Source organism: Tinamus guttatus, unplaced genomic scaffold (genome assembly GCF_059628265.1).
Source record: "Tinamus guttatus ecotype Peru unplaced genomic scaffold, ASM5962826v1 Tinamus_guttatus_pri_ptg000030l, whole genome shotgun sequence".
NCBI lineage: Eukaryota > Metazoa > Chordata > Aves > Tinamiformes > Tinamidae > Tinamus > Tinamus guttatus.
Genome location: NW_028288564.1, coordinates 2,285,727 through 2,303,588, shown reverse-complemented (window position 1 = coordinate 2,303,588; position 17,862 = coordinate 2,285,727). Strand labels below are relative to the sequence as shown.

At 38.4% G+C, this 17,862-nt stretch overlaps 1 protein-coding gene across 1 annotated transcript in view; it reads right to left on the bottom strand.

The window, feature by feature from the left end:
• Window positions 1–8,523: 8,523 nt before the first annotated feature.
• LOC104565364 (coiled-coil domain-containing protein 138) overlaps window positions 8,524–17,862 on the bottom strand; it is a 20,664-nt gene continuing 11,325 nt past the window's right edge. The window contains exons 6-7 of the mRNA XM_088530428.1: window positions 9,896–10,034; window positions 8,524–8,813 (exon numbers count right to left, since the gene is read on the bottom strand). Coding sequence (XP_088386554.1) covers window positions 8,642–8,813; window positions 9,896–10,034 — 311 coding nt within the window. The 3' untranslated portion in view covers window positions 8,524–8,641. The remainder of the gene's footprint in view (window positions 8,814–9,895; window positions 10,035–17,862) is intronic.

The following is a 17,862-nucleotide window of genomic DNA, read 5'->3' as shown; positions in this document are numbered from 1 at the left end:
AACAGCCTGCCAGCCAGCGTCCACAACACAGCGCTGGAAGCTGAGCTTCCCCGGACACTGCCGAGCTGAGACTTCCTGTGCATTTCACATAGACCAGGCATTTTTCTAAACGGACGGAACACTTCCTTGGGTTTTTTTTTTTTTTTTTTAATAGGGTTGGAGTTTTGTTTGCCCAGATTCATGTGTTGGTTCCATCACTATGAATATTTTCTTTCTCTGTTGGTTCAAGAGGCTCCAACAATATCTTGAGTCTGCCAGGCACTTGAAAGGAAACAATGTTCAGAGTTTTGCCTTACCGTTTTCTTCCTTCTGCAGGATTTTTGCAGGAGTTCCCGCAGCAGGAACGTGCACTCCAACAGGTACTGCCTTGTCTAAGCAGGTAGCTGGAGCTGAGCAGCTTCATCAGCCTCTGCCTGAAGGCGCTCATGGTCAATCCCTCAAGCGGGAAACTTTGGCCTTGCAGGCTTAACAAGGTAAAACATAAACTTGTTTCAATCTGATTCAAATGTCCTTCCACCATATAAAATAATGAAACAAAACAAGCAAACGTAAAAGCCATACCTCATGGTAGTATCTATGAGATGTGTCTTTATTTCGATTTATTTCACTTTTTTCCAGTTATTTCACTTCTCCCAAGAATTTTTAATTCTTGTATAGTCCTGCCAGCACACTGGGAGGTACCTCCTCAAAAGTAGTTGCCTGCAGTGAGATTCACCCCTAAGAAAGGTACCACCTAAAGCAGACATCTCAGTCAATATAAACTGTGTCTAAACATGTCTGTTATTCTTTCTTGGCTACAAAGATTTGTCACTAGAGTGACAAGCCTTGATGCAGAGATCTACTCTACACATGTAAAAGGTTACACGAGTTGACTCTTAGCAATTAACCACTGTATTTCAGGTGTGTCACTGCATTCGAGTTCAAACACAGCTCTGAAATACCCTGGACCAGCAAGTGTAGAATGAAAGTGAATCTGGTCCTATGATAAATTTGATCAACTAGTTTTCTAGTCTTTGTGAGTTATTGGATCAGATGAGTGCTTAAAGGGTAATTAGAGTTGATTTCTCTGTCATTGTGTGACAATGTTCTTGAGTTTTACTCTAAATTTGGCACACACAAGGTCATAGTAAAGCTATGATTGACTCTTCTATCCTAAATATGATAATACTGTTGCAATAAGAATCCAAAACCTTTTTTGCCTTTTTTAACATAAGAATAGTGCAGATATTTAATCTATTATTGTAGACGTTACCTCAAATAGAAGTTCACTATGCACCATATAATCTTAAATCAAACTTACATCAACAATCCAAATTCTGCAGAAAACATCACCATTTGTGCTCTGAAGTGACTCTTTACCACTCCAGCAAGTAGTCGATCAACCACAGATTGCCTTCTTCATGGGTGTGAAGAAACCAATTTGTATTTTTGTTTCAGAAAAAAATACTTTTTTTTCAACTTCGGTTTCAGCTTTCTGACTTAAGACTGAAAGACCAGACTGAACAGGGAAGAAACGATTGCGTCGCATTACAAGAAGCACTCTGTGCCAGTGCGACTCAGCTGCCCCATAGAATGTCTTTGCACAGCTGTAGATCTATTTTAATCACCTCTGGCAATATGTTGTCTTATCATCACAACAAGTGCCTAACAGTCTAAGTGTACCCTATCAAAATAAGGACAGTAAAATATCTTATACCATCATGGGCTTTCCTGCATGATGATCAGGAAGAAAAATAGAGATGTAAACTGTTTCATGTTAAAATTCTGATGAACAGGAAACCTGAGCATAATGTCACTTCATAAGAAATACTTTATGAAGAAGGACTTGACTAACAGTCTAAGTCAACTTTACGATAACAGAGAATTGTCTTTGACGGTTGCGGTACTTTGTGTTCCTTTAAAAGGCAACAGCTCACAAGGAGAGGCTACTGCCTTATGTTGTCCTGATTGCCATTTATTGCCTCAGGCTTTTCCTCTGGATAGAGAAAAAAAGAAAAGCACCTTTGAACATGCCAGCATAAAGAGAGGTCTCAGGGAGGTGAGGTGGGAGAGCCTGAGTGAGGACACCACAGGGCAGCAGGAACAGGGCATCGCTGAGAGGGGCAGAGCCAGACACACAGCGAGGCCTCAAGGAATCGTGATGAATTCCCTGACTTTTCTGGGAACTAGAGGTGGCAGAATTTGCTGCAAGCAGAAACTTTATGGAGCAGAATAAAATTGAAAACTCCTCTGCCAAGGATCCAATGGGTCAGGCAGAATATTACTGACAAGGCCTCTTATTTTCTTTTTGATGTATCTTGCCTTTTCTATATTTTTTTTCTTGAAATTTGTTCCTCTTATTTATAAGAATAATTTATAAAACCCAGCTTAAAAGACCTTTCCATCCTAAAAAATGCTTATGCAAAAAAAGACTTAAGGGCCAGTCAACTCTGGTCAAGTCAAGACCTCCCCAAAAGTCCTTCTAGAGCCAGTGTAAATCACCAGGGATTACTAGAGAGCGCACTCAGTTGTGTCTCTATAGATACATTTCTTTCTAACCCCATTATTAGTCTTTTGGATGACTCTGGAGCATTTCTTATTGTAACACAGGAATAATTATTTCCTTCAAAGACCTCTGCCTCCCATTCAGCTTCTCACACTGGTCAGTATGCCCTCTCTAATCTTCAATTGCAGTCAGGAACTTGGTTCTACATAGAGTCTAATAGCTGGTAGTCCTGGTATGGTGAAAATGAGAGCCAAAAGGAGCAGCAGAGGTGAAGTGCACTGCAAAGGAGGACAACTCTCAGCTTTGGAGCGTAAGCAGCCACAGAAGCCCTCCTCTCTGCTGTATAGTTGGGAGCCATTAATGCTGCATCCATGAGATAAGGACAGATGTAAAGGCCCAGCTGTGTGAGTCGGAAGATAAACTGTTAAGGTACAAAGGTTAAGGAAGAAGTCTGCGGGCTAATTTCTCTTCTTTATTATCAGGGAAGTGTATTTAAAGAGTTGGGGGGAAAACCCTAATGCAAGTGGAAATCGTGCCCTAGAGGTACAACGGCTCCATGCAGAAACCAAACAATCCGCATACTCCTGTGATAATGCAGAGCTCACATCCTTACCATGTGTTGGAGAGATTTCCTAGAGATATTCTCAGAAATCAATAATATAAACAGGATAAGAATACACTGTCACAGTCTATATCTCATTTTAGATACATTGTATTGCATATATTTTTTCTTCCACATGCAAACAAGTTATCCTGATTATTTATTGTCATATGATTTATAATGCATAGTACCTTTCGCTTCAGGTATTAATCTATGTTAGTATAAAATATTACATTTTCAACCACTCTTCAAGCACAGAAAAAATGTTAATTCTTTTTTGTCACTGTTGTGTGAAACCAGACCTGCCAACTGCTTCTCCCGTGGAAGGAGCCCTTGCCGGGTCTGCTGCAGACGATGCCAGTGATTAGCTGCTTCCCAGGTCATACGCAGGTAGGATTTCATTTGTCCACGACCTTCAAAGCAAAATCCTTTTTCTTAGAGATGGTGGGAGAGGCTGCTCTAAATACAAGCCTCTAAATACCTGTAAAAATACATAGGACCCAAGTTAGTATCACACACAGTAATTTTCCAATCCAATCCACCACTTGAAAATGATTAAGAAATCTGGAATAGGTAACACTAACGACAGCCCAGCAGAAAGACAACTGGAATAGAAGGCATTACCAACAAGAGTTGGGCTTCTGTTTCTGCAATGTGGCCTTGGTATGCAAGGCTGTTGTGAAAAAAGGATGGAGTCACTCTTGGACAGAATCCAAGCAAAGTGTTACATTTTGCGAAAGACCATGGAACAGAAAATGGCTTTATTCACATTTCTTATATAAATAGCTCTTGAATTCACATACTAAAATACAGTTTGTTTGGAAGGACAACATCAAAAGAATTTGGCAACAAGTTAATTATTCTCTGATCCCCCTCGAGGCATTTTATTGTCCAGAAAGCTGATGGCTGGATTATTATGCTCTTTGTTGAAAGTCTAGCACCACATAATATTTTCTTTCAATTAAGGAGGATTTTTTTAAAATTTCTTTATCTACAACTCAGAGCACTGAGGATGCCATTTCATTAAGCTGAGGATAACCTTATGGGGGTAATGTAGTAATAGGAATATTGTGTTATTCACGGCTATCATTAGTAGTACTACAGCCACCAATTTTATGGACCTGGCTTGTGTACAAGTACTAGAGCTGCTATTTAACCATTAAGAAGCAGTAATTTGCGATGTGACACAGTCACGGAAATATTGCTTCGGACCAAAATAAATATTTGTGCTTAATAGGCAGGGCAACAAATGAATTGTATTTTATATATATATATATACACACATACATAACATACAGAAATATATATATAGCTGGGCTGGCCACTAAAAAGCTTTCGATAACATACTCAGGAGCTAGTGTAAATTGTCTGTCAACAACTGTCTTTAAAAAACATCTACATCTGTCATTGCAAATCTAGCCTCCCTATAACTCTACTAGCAAATGCTCACGACTCATTTTTCATGTTAAAAAAATCTGTGCACTCAAAAATTATTACTCTCAGTCACAAGCCACATGCACATTTCGTAACTTTACTAAAGCTTTCAAATTTATAGAAGTGTCTTTTTCATAAGACATTTCATATTCATCTATGCAAATCATATATTTCTTGATATGCCTATGTTTACCATAATATGAATGTGAAATCAAGAACTGGTATTTTTCTCCACAGCTTAGTTAAATTCCATTTAAAATCAAAACCACCAGTTTCATCCTTAATGCATCAGTTTCATGAATATTCAACAGATTTAAGAATTTTTTTTTTCACTTTTTAACATAAGCATTCAGGATCATAAAACGTGAAAACCTGGCAGCCCATTAGAGCCCCAGGCCCTAGGGACAAGAGAAGAAGCTGGTGGAGAGGAAGACTTGCCCTGGGTAGAGGAAGATTGGGTCAGAGAGCACCTAAGGAACCTCGATACCCACAAATCCATGGGCCCTGATGGGATGCACCCCAGAGTGCTGCGGGAGCTGGCAGATGCCATAGCTAAGCCCCTCTCCATCATCTTTGAAAGATTCTGGAGAACGGGGGAGGTGCCAGAAGACTGGAAGAAGGCCAATGTCACGCCAGTCTTCAAAAAAGGCAAGAAGGAGGACCCAGGCAACTACAGGCCAGTGAGCCTCACCTCCGTCCCCGGAAAAGTGATGGAACGGCTCATACTGGCTGTTGTCTCCAGGCACATGGAGGACAAGAAGGTGCTCAAGAGTAGTCAGCATGGATTCACCAAGGGGAAATCTTGCCTGACTAACCTGATAGCCTTCTATGATGAAATGACCGGCTGGATAGACGAGGGGAGAGCGGTGGATGTCGTCTATCTCGACTTCACCAAGGCTTTTGACACCGTCCCTCACAACATCCTCCTGGGTAAGCTCCAGAAGTGTGGGATAGATGAGTGCACAGTGAGATGGATTAGGAACTGGCTGGATGGCAGGGCCCAGAGAGTGGTGATCAGCGGTGCAGAGTCTACTTGGAGGCCTGTAGCTAGCGGTGTCCTCCAGGGGTCAGTCCTTGGTCCAGTCCTGTTCAATTTATTCATCAATGACCTGGATGAAGGCACAGAGTGCTCCCTCAGCAAGTTTGCTGATGATACCAAACTGGGAGGAGTAGCCGATACCCCAGAGGGCTGCGCTGCCATCCAGAGGGACCTGGACAGACTGGACAACTGGGCGGTGAAAAACCTCATGCAATTCAACAAGGCCAAGTGCAAGGTTCTGCACCTGGGGAGGAATAACCCTAGACACCAGTACAGGCTGGGGACTGACCTTCTGGAGAGCAGCTCTGCAGAGAAAGACCTGGGTGTCATGGTGGACAACAAGCTGACCATGAGGCAGCAGTGTGCCCTCGTGGCCAAGAAGGCCAATGGGATCCTGGGGTGCATTAAGAAGAGCGTCTCCAGCAGGTCGAGGGAGGTGATCCTGCCCCTCTACTCAGCCCTAGTGAGGCTGCATCTGGAGTATTGTGTCCAGTTCTGGGCTCCACAGTACAAGAGGGATGTGGAGCTTCTGGAGAGTCCAGCGCAGGGCTACAAGGATGATCAGGGACCTGGAACACCTGCCCTACGAGGAGAGGCTGAGAGAGCTGGGCCTGTTCAGCCTGGAGAAGAGAAGGCTGAGAGGGGATCTAATCAGTGTCTGTAAGTACCTCAAGGGAGGGAGTGCAGAGGACGGTGATGGTCTCTTTTCAGTGGTGGCCACTGATAGGACTAGAGGAAATGGCTGGAAACTGAAACACCAAAAATTCCATAGGAACTTAAGGAAAAATTTCTTAACAGTGAGGGTGACAGAGCACTGGAACAGGCTGCCCAGAGAGGTTGTGGAGTCTCCTTCTCTGCAGATCTTCAAAACCCGCTTGGATGCCACCCTGTGCCACGTGCTGTAGGTGACCCTGCGTATGCAGGGGGGTTGGACTAGATGATCTCTAGAGGTCCCTTCCAACCCTAAGCATTCTATGGTTCTATGATTCTATGAAACCGCCATTCATCTTTTCTGACTGCAGACACTTAACTTTTTTAAACAAAGCACATGAGACCAATAGTGAACGCCTGCCCATTTTATGCACTTCTTTACCACATTATATTTCTTCACCATTATTAGATGTATTTAAGTGTTGTAAATTGCTACCATGAGAAGAGTAGTATTTTAACACACACAGTGGTAACACGTGGAAAACCAAGAACAAAATTACCGTTCTTGTAGATGCAGGAAGCCGAACAACTTGATACGGCTTTTTCAGGTTGCCGATTTTCTAGTATTTTTAATGAGTAAGCAAAGAAAGCGCAGTACAGGAAGACTAGAAATACCAAATAAAGAGGGTTTTGTCTCTAGCCAAAAGTTTTACACAAGCTCTGGCGTTGCTGGCAAATCCAACAGGAAAGTGAAACTACCGATGAACATATTTATTCCAAACGGAATCCACTGCGAGCAAAAGCTTTTATCTATGATCAGCATTACTTATAAGTTGCCCAATTTTTTTCCACACCCAAAACTGGTACACACTGCTTGCTCCGTCTTCAGAACATACGTGGCGCCACATTTGCTGCAGAGCTCATTTTTAGAAAAGCTTGTGAGAAATGGAAGTCAGATTGCTGCAAAATGTTCTCTGTTAGAATTTAATTTCAAAGACTCCATGCAAAGACTTTTGGAAAAAAAATACAAAGGCAAAACATGAAAGAACACAAGGGAAAAAAACATCTAACTGAAGTTTTTTACTGATTGCCAGTGTTAACCAAAGACTAACATATGGCAGATCTTTACATTTTAACCACAGTTTCAAAGTTACCATTAAAGACTTTCAGAAGTTACAGTACGAATGATGAATCAGAAACTGGAAATGGAAGATTAAATTCAATTTTGTAGAAGTTTCCTATTTTCTATGGTTGAGAACTTCCAAACAGTGAACTACTGGCACACAAGACAGAATATTCACCTGATGCTCAGAAAGCATATTAACAGACTGAATGAAAATTGTCTAGAAAATTATATATATATATATATTATTATATATAAATTATAGCAGTAATAATGATTTTATGTTAGGGGTTTTTGCAGCCAGACTTTTGACAAAATGTTTTCGTTAACATTTCCAGAGACATTACAATAAAAAGTTATAAGAAACTTTCATTCAAATAAAGCAAGCTGAAACACTTAATGGGACAAACACAAAGAAAGCTCTAGGAAATTGGCATCAAAATGGAAAAAAAAAGTATATATTTAACATATCAAATCAATGTCAGGCTTAGTTAAAGCAAAACTTGTCACTAAAAACAGTCTTGAAGAATTAGAAAATATCTGCCTGCTACTTACCAATCATAGAAAGAAATGAATGAACTCTTAAAACTTCTGAAGAGTAAAAGGTAACTAGTGCCCATAAGCATGAGAGAAGGCTGGCATTACCGGCCCGCTCCCTTCCCCTCAGCCCCGGTGAGGCCACGTCTGGAGCGGTGTCCCGGTATGAGGGCTGTGGGGCCACTGCAGCGAGCCCAGCGGTATGATGGAAGGGGGGGGTCACCTCTCCTACGGGGAGAGGCTGAGGGAGATCTTGGCATTCTTTACTGCAAGGGTAATAGACACTGAGAGAGGATGTCCAGGGAGGCTGGGGAGTCTCCTTCCCTGGAGCTGTTCAAAGGCCGGATGAACAAACTCCTGGGCAATGAAGCTCCAGGTGACCTTGCCTGAGCGAGGAGGGCTGCACTAGATGATCTCCAGGGATCCCTTCCAACTTTAACCCTTTTGGGATTGTGTTATTCTTACTCAAGATATACAACTTTAGTTGAAGGGATCATATTTCATGACTTAACTGAGTTGCTCAGAAAAACAGCAACAATAGACTCTTTTAAAAAAACATTTAAAAAGTCTCTGCATTTTTACTTATTTTTCCCTTTTCTGAATCCATTGATATCAGTAAGATGGCACATAATGCACACGAATTCATACAAAACTGAGGTTTTAATGCATTTATTTATAGAAAACAGTAAAAAAAGGTTTCAGACAAATACTTAAATGTAACACAGAGTTGGTACAAACTATACAGAAAAACAATTAGATTGAAAGATAATTCTAGTGACTTGTGCTTGGACTGGAGGCAAGAGAGTTACTCCTTGCCAGTCCCAAATTAAACAGAATTGAATTAAGGTTTATACAGAGAAAGGCATGATCCGGGTGTGTTGTTCTCTGCAGTTCTTGGATCATTAGGTGAAGAGTAAACAATTCAAACATCTTCTTATTACTTCTGCAAAAGATTATACATAAAATAATTGTCATTTGATAACAGAGATGTTTCAACACTAAAGGTTCTAAAATATAAAACTAAACAGATACAGGAAATGCAGGGATGTAGGACAGATACATGAAATTAAGGTAAACTTAAAACACAACAAAAAATCTAGAATAGATATAACTTACATATCAGAATATTTCAAAGAAGATTCACAATGAAGATTCAGCAAATGTCAGTATTGTGAGGTTTTCTTTAATAAATGCTAAGCTTTAAATAATTGGATATTCTGAACATGTTTCACTTTTATTTTTTTTCCAGTTGAAATTAGATTAGATCATTTTACTTGAAAACAAGTTTTTCCAGAGTTCACATTTTACTTTTAAGAAAGTCAAAGGAAAACCTCAGCTTTGCATTCATCTTCAACTCTAACACAAAAACACAGCTCGGTTTAAATACCCAATTTTATAAATGAAACAATCCTATAAAGTAATGCACCAGTGGTAATGCACCAGTGGTGCTCAACAGCACAATACATTGATATGAGAAAGATCTTTACTACAACAAATTAGTGAACTAACTACAGTAACAGGAACATATCTAATACAGACTAGCATTTCCAGAAGACTGCAAAATAGCTAAAGATTCTACATTTTGTTTTTGAAAGAAATAAAAACTGATGAGACAGACTTAGGCCGAAGTCACATAAGAGACCAACTATTTAAGGTGGCTTTCTACAGAGTACCTGAGTATAATCAAAGGTGAGAGAGAAAGGAAAGGTTTCCCTTCTAAGCATTTTGGTAATCTTCATACATAAGGAACATTTGTTCTACAGATTAGTATTTTTCAGTATGTTTTCTGGAAGCTAGAACAGAGCTACTTACGAGCAAACTGAGAGACCTGTCCAGCACATCTGCGACAAGCCTTTTTTAAGTTAAACATTATCAGAGAAAGTCCAGCACTGTCCACTGTGTAACCAATTAACAGCAAAACAGAGACGAGTTTTTGAAAAAGGAGAAAGATCTCCAAGTTTCCTGATGTAACAATAATCAAGAGAATTCTGCAATTATCTGAATAATGATGAAAATAAAAATTACTTTATTCTGGAGAGCTTTTGCAGTATCACACAGAGCTTTTCCAAAATCTGAAGATCTAGCTTAGGTGTTCGAAGTAATACAGAACATGTACGGAAAAAGGATTCGTTACTGCAGGCTTCCAGGAAAGGCTGCAGGGAATCTGTAAAGGAAAAGAATCAGTTTTATCACAGAACTTGGTACAGGGAAAGGTAACACAGCTTTTCATAGCTTTAGAGCATTTCTAATGCCCTATATTGTGCAACTATTTGAACCATATAATAAGAGGGTTTGTACTGGGCACATGATGCTAAACTGGAAGTTAAAATAAACTTAAGTTCCTAAGAGATCTGACCCTTGTTGGTAATTATATTAACCAAACACTACTCCCTTGAGAACAAAAGAAAACTGGAAACAGCAATTAAGACTTGAATTATTATTCTCATCTTGAACATGTTTTTTCATTACACTTTTCACAGTTCTTTCCTCTTATCCTGTGAAAGGAACATCGAGCTGGGCAAAACAAGTATTTTAAGCTGTGGCACAACAGCATGGATAGGGACAGCCTGTGCAGATGAGCAGGACAGATGAACTTCTAAATGCTCTTAAGAAGCAAGCAAAACAATAATTGATAGGTAAAAATGTCGCAGCTGCGTAAGAACAGGGATATCAACAAAACTCCCCTAAAACACCATCCACTATTTTAATATTGCCATGCTGTGTAATCTTGCACTTTATCCAGTTCCCTGCAATTTACTCACATTACAATGCAGTACAAATACCTGTTCCCTTTCATTACCTTTTTGTTTATTCTTATTAATATAGATTGATTTATGGCAAAACCATAGAGAAAATACGTAACATCTGATACCTTTAATAAATGCAGTTATGTTTTTCATTTCACATAGAGCATTCATATTAGAAGAAAACAGATGTGAGGAAAATATTTTAATGTTTGCCTAATGTTAAACATGCTTTAAATATCACAAGTAATAAGAAACTAGAATGACTAAAGCTATAAACACGAACATAACAAAAACTCTTTGCACATACACTGAGCACTGTAATTTATAAATAGGATGTCAAGATGCTTTTATCAGTTCAGAAAATACTAGGTGTTTTTTTGGTTAAAATTTTCCCCTTTTCCTTCTCCAAGGACATAAAACTTATTAGCTGTAACAAGTAGCCTTGGAGTGAATTCAAGGTTTTAATTTATTTCCGGAAGCTTACTGATATAAAATCATGAAGAACAGCTTACATTACAGAATGCTGTTTGGAACAGGGCTTAAAAATATCAACTTGGCAATTACAAGGTCAGCCTGAGAGCTTAAACAATTTTTTCAGGCAAGGGATTTGTATTTAATATTCAACATTGACACAGTAACTCCTAGAACTTACTGTTAGGAAGATGATCTTTCAAAATACGCTTTTTGCAAAACAACAACATGTCATTGGGCTACACCAATAAATGGCCCAATGGATTAATATATACTGAAGATCCAGTGCTCTTTATTTGATGTTCTACATAACATTACTTCAAAGTTCTTAAAAAAAAAAAAAACAGAAGTGAAAAAGCTGAAAAAAATCATTAACCTATAATTCAGTTCTCTTTATGGTGACGCCACCTCACAGCAAGTCTAACTTGAAAATACCCATGAAAAGAGGCCACAAAACTATGAATGGATGTAGTTCGCAGATTTCCTAGAAATAAACAAATAGGTTTAATGAACACCTGCAGGAAAAAAAAAAAAAAAAGGGCCTTCTTAGAGCAATTCATATCACTACATTTCTATTACTTGAGACTATTTGAAGTCAAAACTTTCAGAGATAGCAGCAAGCGATAACCTTCTGTTCAAGTACTACAAATTGTGTTATCATTCAGCAGCTAGAGCTCTGTGGAATTCTTCCACAGTTTGTGTGAGTCCCTGCAAATGATTGTATGCTGCCAAGAAAATGAAACGGTCTGGGGAAAATATACTGCTCCACTGATGAAGTAATAAAATCTATTTTAGCAACACGAATCCAAACGGTATCTCATCTACCAAAATATTATCATAATATATTATAAGAAAGGTAAGAGCCAAAAAAGAATAAATGCTGGAGGGTGTCCAGAGAAGGGCAACAGAGCTGGTGAAAGGGCTGCCGCACAGGCCTTCTGAGGAACGGCTGAGGGAGCTGTAGTTATTTAGTCTGGAGGAGACTCAGGGAGACCTTATCACTCTCTACAACTACCTGAAAGGAGGTTGTAGCGAGGCAGGGGTCGATCTCTTCTCCAGAATAACTACCGATAGGACAAGAGGAAATGGCCTCAAGTTGTGCCAGAGAGGTTCACGTCAGACATTAGGAAGAATTTCTACATGGAGGGAGTAGTGAAGCCTTGGAACAGGCTGCCCAGCAAGTGGTGGAGTCACTGTCTCTGGCAGAGTTCAAGAAATGTGGAGATGAGACACTTAGTGATATGGTTCAGCAGGCAGGGTGGTAAAGGGTTTTTGGTTGGACTCAATGCTCTTGAAGGTCTTTTTCAACCATAATGATCCTATGATTCTGTATAAGAATACTGACATTCAAGAAGCAAAATAAGAGAAAAGTTTTTTCCTACTGTCTGTTAAAACAAGAAATGGCCTTAGAAATTTCCTTGATTTAACCCAGCTTCTGACTCAGCTGAATACGGACTAATGAGAGAGAGAGGAGAATGCTCCCCACAGCATTCTCCTGTGGTCAAAACCTAGGTCCTACAATTTGTTCCCATAAATATCCCTTAAATAGTCATAAGAAATCTTCAAATCCTTTCTACAAAGGGAAATGAATACTGCATTCAGCTGACTAGGACATTTTTTTTTCCTGAGTTATTCACAGTGGTCCCTTAAAAACATGTTATTTTAAAAGATATACGTACAGTATAAAAATTCTTTCACTGTTAGGTTTGCAAAACAACATATAGGATATACATTACTTTTTAAAACAGAGGAATTTTTACTACATAACAGAGTAAGTGGAAATAACTTGCTACATTTCACAAAGTCAATTATATGAAAACAAACTGATAAAGATGCACCCCTAAATGGACTTTTTTCTGGTACACTGTCTACAAATTCACTTAGGATAAGCTTTTGCAGGTCGTGCACCAGAAGGTGTGATACAAAACAAATGAATCAAAAAAACCTCCAAAAACAACATTACTTAAATGAATCTTCAATCTGCCCAACTAAAAGAAAGCAATAGCTTCACATTTTTAAAATATTTATTTTGGTCTTTTATACTTGCACAATTTTCTATTACATATTCTAGAAAAACTAAATCATCTATCTTGTCAGGACTTCAGCACTATTTAAAATAATCTTCAAATTCTCCCACTAACATTCTTTAAAAACTGCAACACATTGTAGTTGCATTAACAGCTTGACTGGTAGACTGTCATTGAACAAGTGTGATTTAAAATCACGGACAAAATTTATTTGAAATTTACTGTCGAAGTAATCTCTGTCTAGCAGCATACAATCTCACCAGCTTTAGCTATCCAGAAAGTTCTGTTTTATATCTAGAACCTCTTCATCTGAGAAAATGAAGACTGTCTGGAATGACAAGCCTAAATTGAGGATTTAAGTTTTGCCAAACTTTTATCAGAATCTGCCAGAGAATAGAAAACACACAATAGCACTGTCTACCAGTGTGGAGAAGTTCATTAATGCTTCCGATCACAAAAGCGCTTAAAAATAAATAGTACTATAACTTACAGGTTACTGATAAACAACAGTCTACAACACAGGCACCTGTAAGAGTTGAGCAACTTGATGTTTTTTCTTCTGTTTCACCACAAACCCAGCTGCTGAGAGACAGTAAAGCCTGCTGGAGGCAGGCTGCGATCCCACTTAACTTGAAGGCACCTGAAGCGCAGGTGTCCACATGGCTGACCCGGAGTCAAGAGAAACCAAGGAGCAATTCAGCTCATCACTCATATGCGCTGCCCTCAGGGTGATCCGAATTGTCCTTCAGACACTTTCCTAGGACGTGCAGGATGGTCATGCAAACAGAATACAGGGTGACCACCATCATTCTCACATGACAATTGAACCTAGCGAACGACAAACAATGCCAGACACCCACTTCTGGGCACTTCCATTGAGCTTTAAACTCACTAAACTCCACTCATTAAAATGGGTAGTTCAAAACAAGACTATAATGCAGGACAGTTACCTGCAGACATCTAAATTTAGCTGACCAAGCACGAAGCTGATTCCTACCAGCAGTGCTGTTTAACTGCATACTCATTCATCAGAAAATATTCACATATAATCATAGTTTGAGTAATATTATTGTTACTCAAACATTACGGAAGTAATCTAAGAGCAAATTATTAAAAGATCAAAAGACAGAGAAGTGATGGAGGAAGTTGACCAAGCCAAAAACTGCCACTGGGATAATAAAAGGATATCTGGATAGCTAAGTATTTAACAAGACACAGTAAATTCACCCTTATTAATTATTCCTTAATTGTTTGATTCCAGTATCTTTATATGGGTCCATACATAATATTACCTGACAAAAATATACGAGGATGAAAGACAGATTTTTCCATGTAAAACAAAATGGAGAGGGGAGAAGAGGGAGAGGGGATTTTATCAACATGTATAAATATCTGAGGGAGAATGTAAATAGGATGGGGCCAAACTCTTCTCGGTGATGGCCAGCGACAGGCCCCCACACAAGGGATAATGGATAAAAAATGAAACACAGGAAGTTCCACGTCCATGTGAGGAAGAACTTCTTTCCTGTGAGGGTGACAGAGCACGTGACAGGCTGCCCAGAGAGGCTGTGGAGTCTCCTTCTCTGGAGATCTTCCAAACCCGCCTGGATGCCACCCTGTGCCACGTGCTCTGGGTGTCCCTGCTGGAGCAGGGGGTTGGCCTAGATGATCTCTAGAGGTCCCTTCCAACCTCAACCATTCTGGGATTCTGTACACATTAAAGCCAAAACATTTATAAGGCAGGGAAAAAAAGGTTATGCTTTCACAAAATATCTGGAAAAGTCATTTTGAAGCTGCATTTAAAGCACGAAAAGAACTCTATTTAAAAGACGAAAAACCTTGCAGGACTATTAATGCCACAAAAGATCTAGGGGGAACAGAAAAAGGACTGATCAGAAAGAAACAAACAAAAAGAAACAAGTTAGTCCAACTACAGTATTCGCAATTCTTGAAAGCTTGAGAAAAGTTTGCTACTAAGAAGAGCTGCTCTGCAGTGTGTATTAATTTTTTAACTTAATTATACCTAATTGTTTGAAATTATGCCATTTTATGGAAAAGTATTTGAAAATAACATACAAAAATATAAGTTTAGCAAATAATAGTAAAGAAAATCCTGTTTTAGTAAGCTCTATTGTTCTAAAGTATTCATAAAAATGTGTAGGAATAGAAAAAAAAAAAAAAGGTTAACATTCACATCTGCCTTCAAATGGTTATGGTGCTCATAAAGTCCAGTATTACTACTCTAAATATTTTTTAAGAGTCTGCTTTATTTCTGATTTTGGAGTGGATGAAATGGGAATATCTAAAACTCAAAATGGTTAAGGCATTATAAATTCGTTACTAGAACAAGAAGAAAAGAATTACAGACTTGTTTTTTTCTTATTAGAGAGAAGGCTACTATGACTTCAGTAGAAGTTAATGAGCTCACACCATTTATGTATTCATATTTAAAGACTGTAACTATTTATTTCATCAAAACATCCAAACTAAGCCTGCAATGAATTGGCAAAAGTATCAGAAAACTCTTGGTGCATCCTTTTCTTCTCAACTTTTGAAAACTGCCTGTAATACACAGGCCTAACATTACCATCGGTTGTATTTAGCTAAACATACTTACCTGTGTTTAAAAGATTAATCCAACAGATTTGCTGTTTTCAGAAGAAAGAATAAAAATTTAGGAAGGTAAGGCGGAGGAAGGATTTCCTTTCAAGTAGTTTGTATTTCAACGTTTATTCCACATAAGCTATAAATCATTCTTCCTGCTTTAGCTTCAAACACTGTTCCTCAGGATAATATCACACCTGCCTTTCATATAGGCTGTAGAGGGGGGAACCTTCCCTTACAGACCTGATTTTTACCCTTTCAATGCTGCAGAATAACCTCACTTGAAAACCTTCAATCCTATAAAGCCATCAGTAAAAACAATAGGCTCACAAATGCGGTTAAAATTTAACCTAAGATGACAGGCATTTTCATTTCTTATCTTAAATGGCTGTAGTCCTTAAAAATCTCAAAATGCTCAGGCAAAAACAAAAAACAAACAAAAAAGCAATTATTTACATACACACAAAAACATTCACCAGCATTTCTTTGACAGATTCTACACATTCGCTTTTTAGAGATACCGGTTCTAGCATTTTTAAGGATGCATACCAACTCAAAGGAAGAGCAGAAGATACACTGGGAGTGTGCATGTTGGCAGTCCACATAAAAAAAAAATGTTTACAAGTAAATAATAATAATAATAGCTTATTATAGACACAATCTTTGTATCTCCATTGACTTAACTAGCATCCCTAATGAAATGAATTAGCTCTCCCATGAAACAGGTAAATCTGGATACAGAATTGCTTATATGCATGACCAGAATATTTTCTCTCTCAAAAGAAAAAAAGAGTCATGTTTAGTGAATATATGCTTAAAGTCCTAAAAAATTTGTTGCATTAACATGGTTAAGAAACTGGATTTAAGCTTTATCACAACATGCCTTAGCTTACGATAAGCACAGACTCATTTATAGATTGTTTTTTCAATATGCAATTTTTGAATAGGCATACACTAATGTAAACGAGTTTCCTGGTAAATGAAAAATAGGGAAGTAATTGTAACTTCTGTACTGTGTCGAAGACGCAGTAATAAGCCAAGGCCAATGCCCTGGGAATGTTTAATGCATGAATAAACTTTGATTTCTGTGAATGAACATAAGACAAGCAACACACCAATCCTATATGCCAGAAATGAGCAATTTTGCACAAGAAATTTAGAATACATGCTGCCTTGGGTAGAACTGAAAGAGTGAAGCTGATAGGCAGTTCTCTGCTAAAAGCAGTATGTGAATCAGAATCAGACTATGGTTAAACAACTGATATTTTTGGTAAATGACTAAAAGGTTACTACACCCTTTTAACTAACTCATAGCTTAAAAAAATACAATAAGCTGCATGAGACAGACAGGAACCAGAGTATTTAACAAGATAGCATATGATAAGTATTCAGCTACAGGCTGATTTCATACTATTGGATGTCATGCTCTTCTTCACTCCCAGAAGACATTTTCCTGCTGAGGTCAAATATGTTGCATATGTAGCACACAGGATTTTTTCTTCTTGATCTACAACTACAGGCCTAGAAACAATATCTGCTGAGGAAAGATATTTGTACTCATATAGAAAGGACTTCAGGGTATGAAGTAGCTTTGGATGCCACTGGTATAAACCTATAATAATCTGAATGATTAAAAGAAACTATCATTTTATTAAACTTTAATTTTCATAGCAGTTTAAATGTGAAATGTTAAGAACTATGCCAAAGAATAAATATATTGTTAGCCATTCAACCAAATCAAAACAAATCAATATTTAGCAGTTTTAACACATTTTACTTTCAACATTTCAAAGGATGTCAGAGCACTGAATTTGGAAATCTCTCTGAACACATTCAGCTGAAGTTTATTAAGACATGAAATGTACTTTTTTGGACAATATTTTCAGAGAAAGCTTTATTTCAGTTTATTCAAAAATGTCTATGTCCTTATACCTGCAAAACCTTCATACATTCCGCAAAGCTAGTAGAAAACTGTGGGCTTTCTGATGATGCCTTGTGCAAACATTTTTATGACACAAAAAGTTTTCAAATCTGCCAGTAATAAACTGTCCGTCTGCAATCAGACATTTTGCTAGGTTCCTTCCAGCTTTAGACTGCTTCACAGCTAATAGATGGAGCTAAAACCCAAACAGCTTAGCTTGGC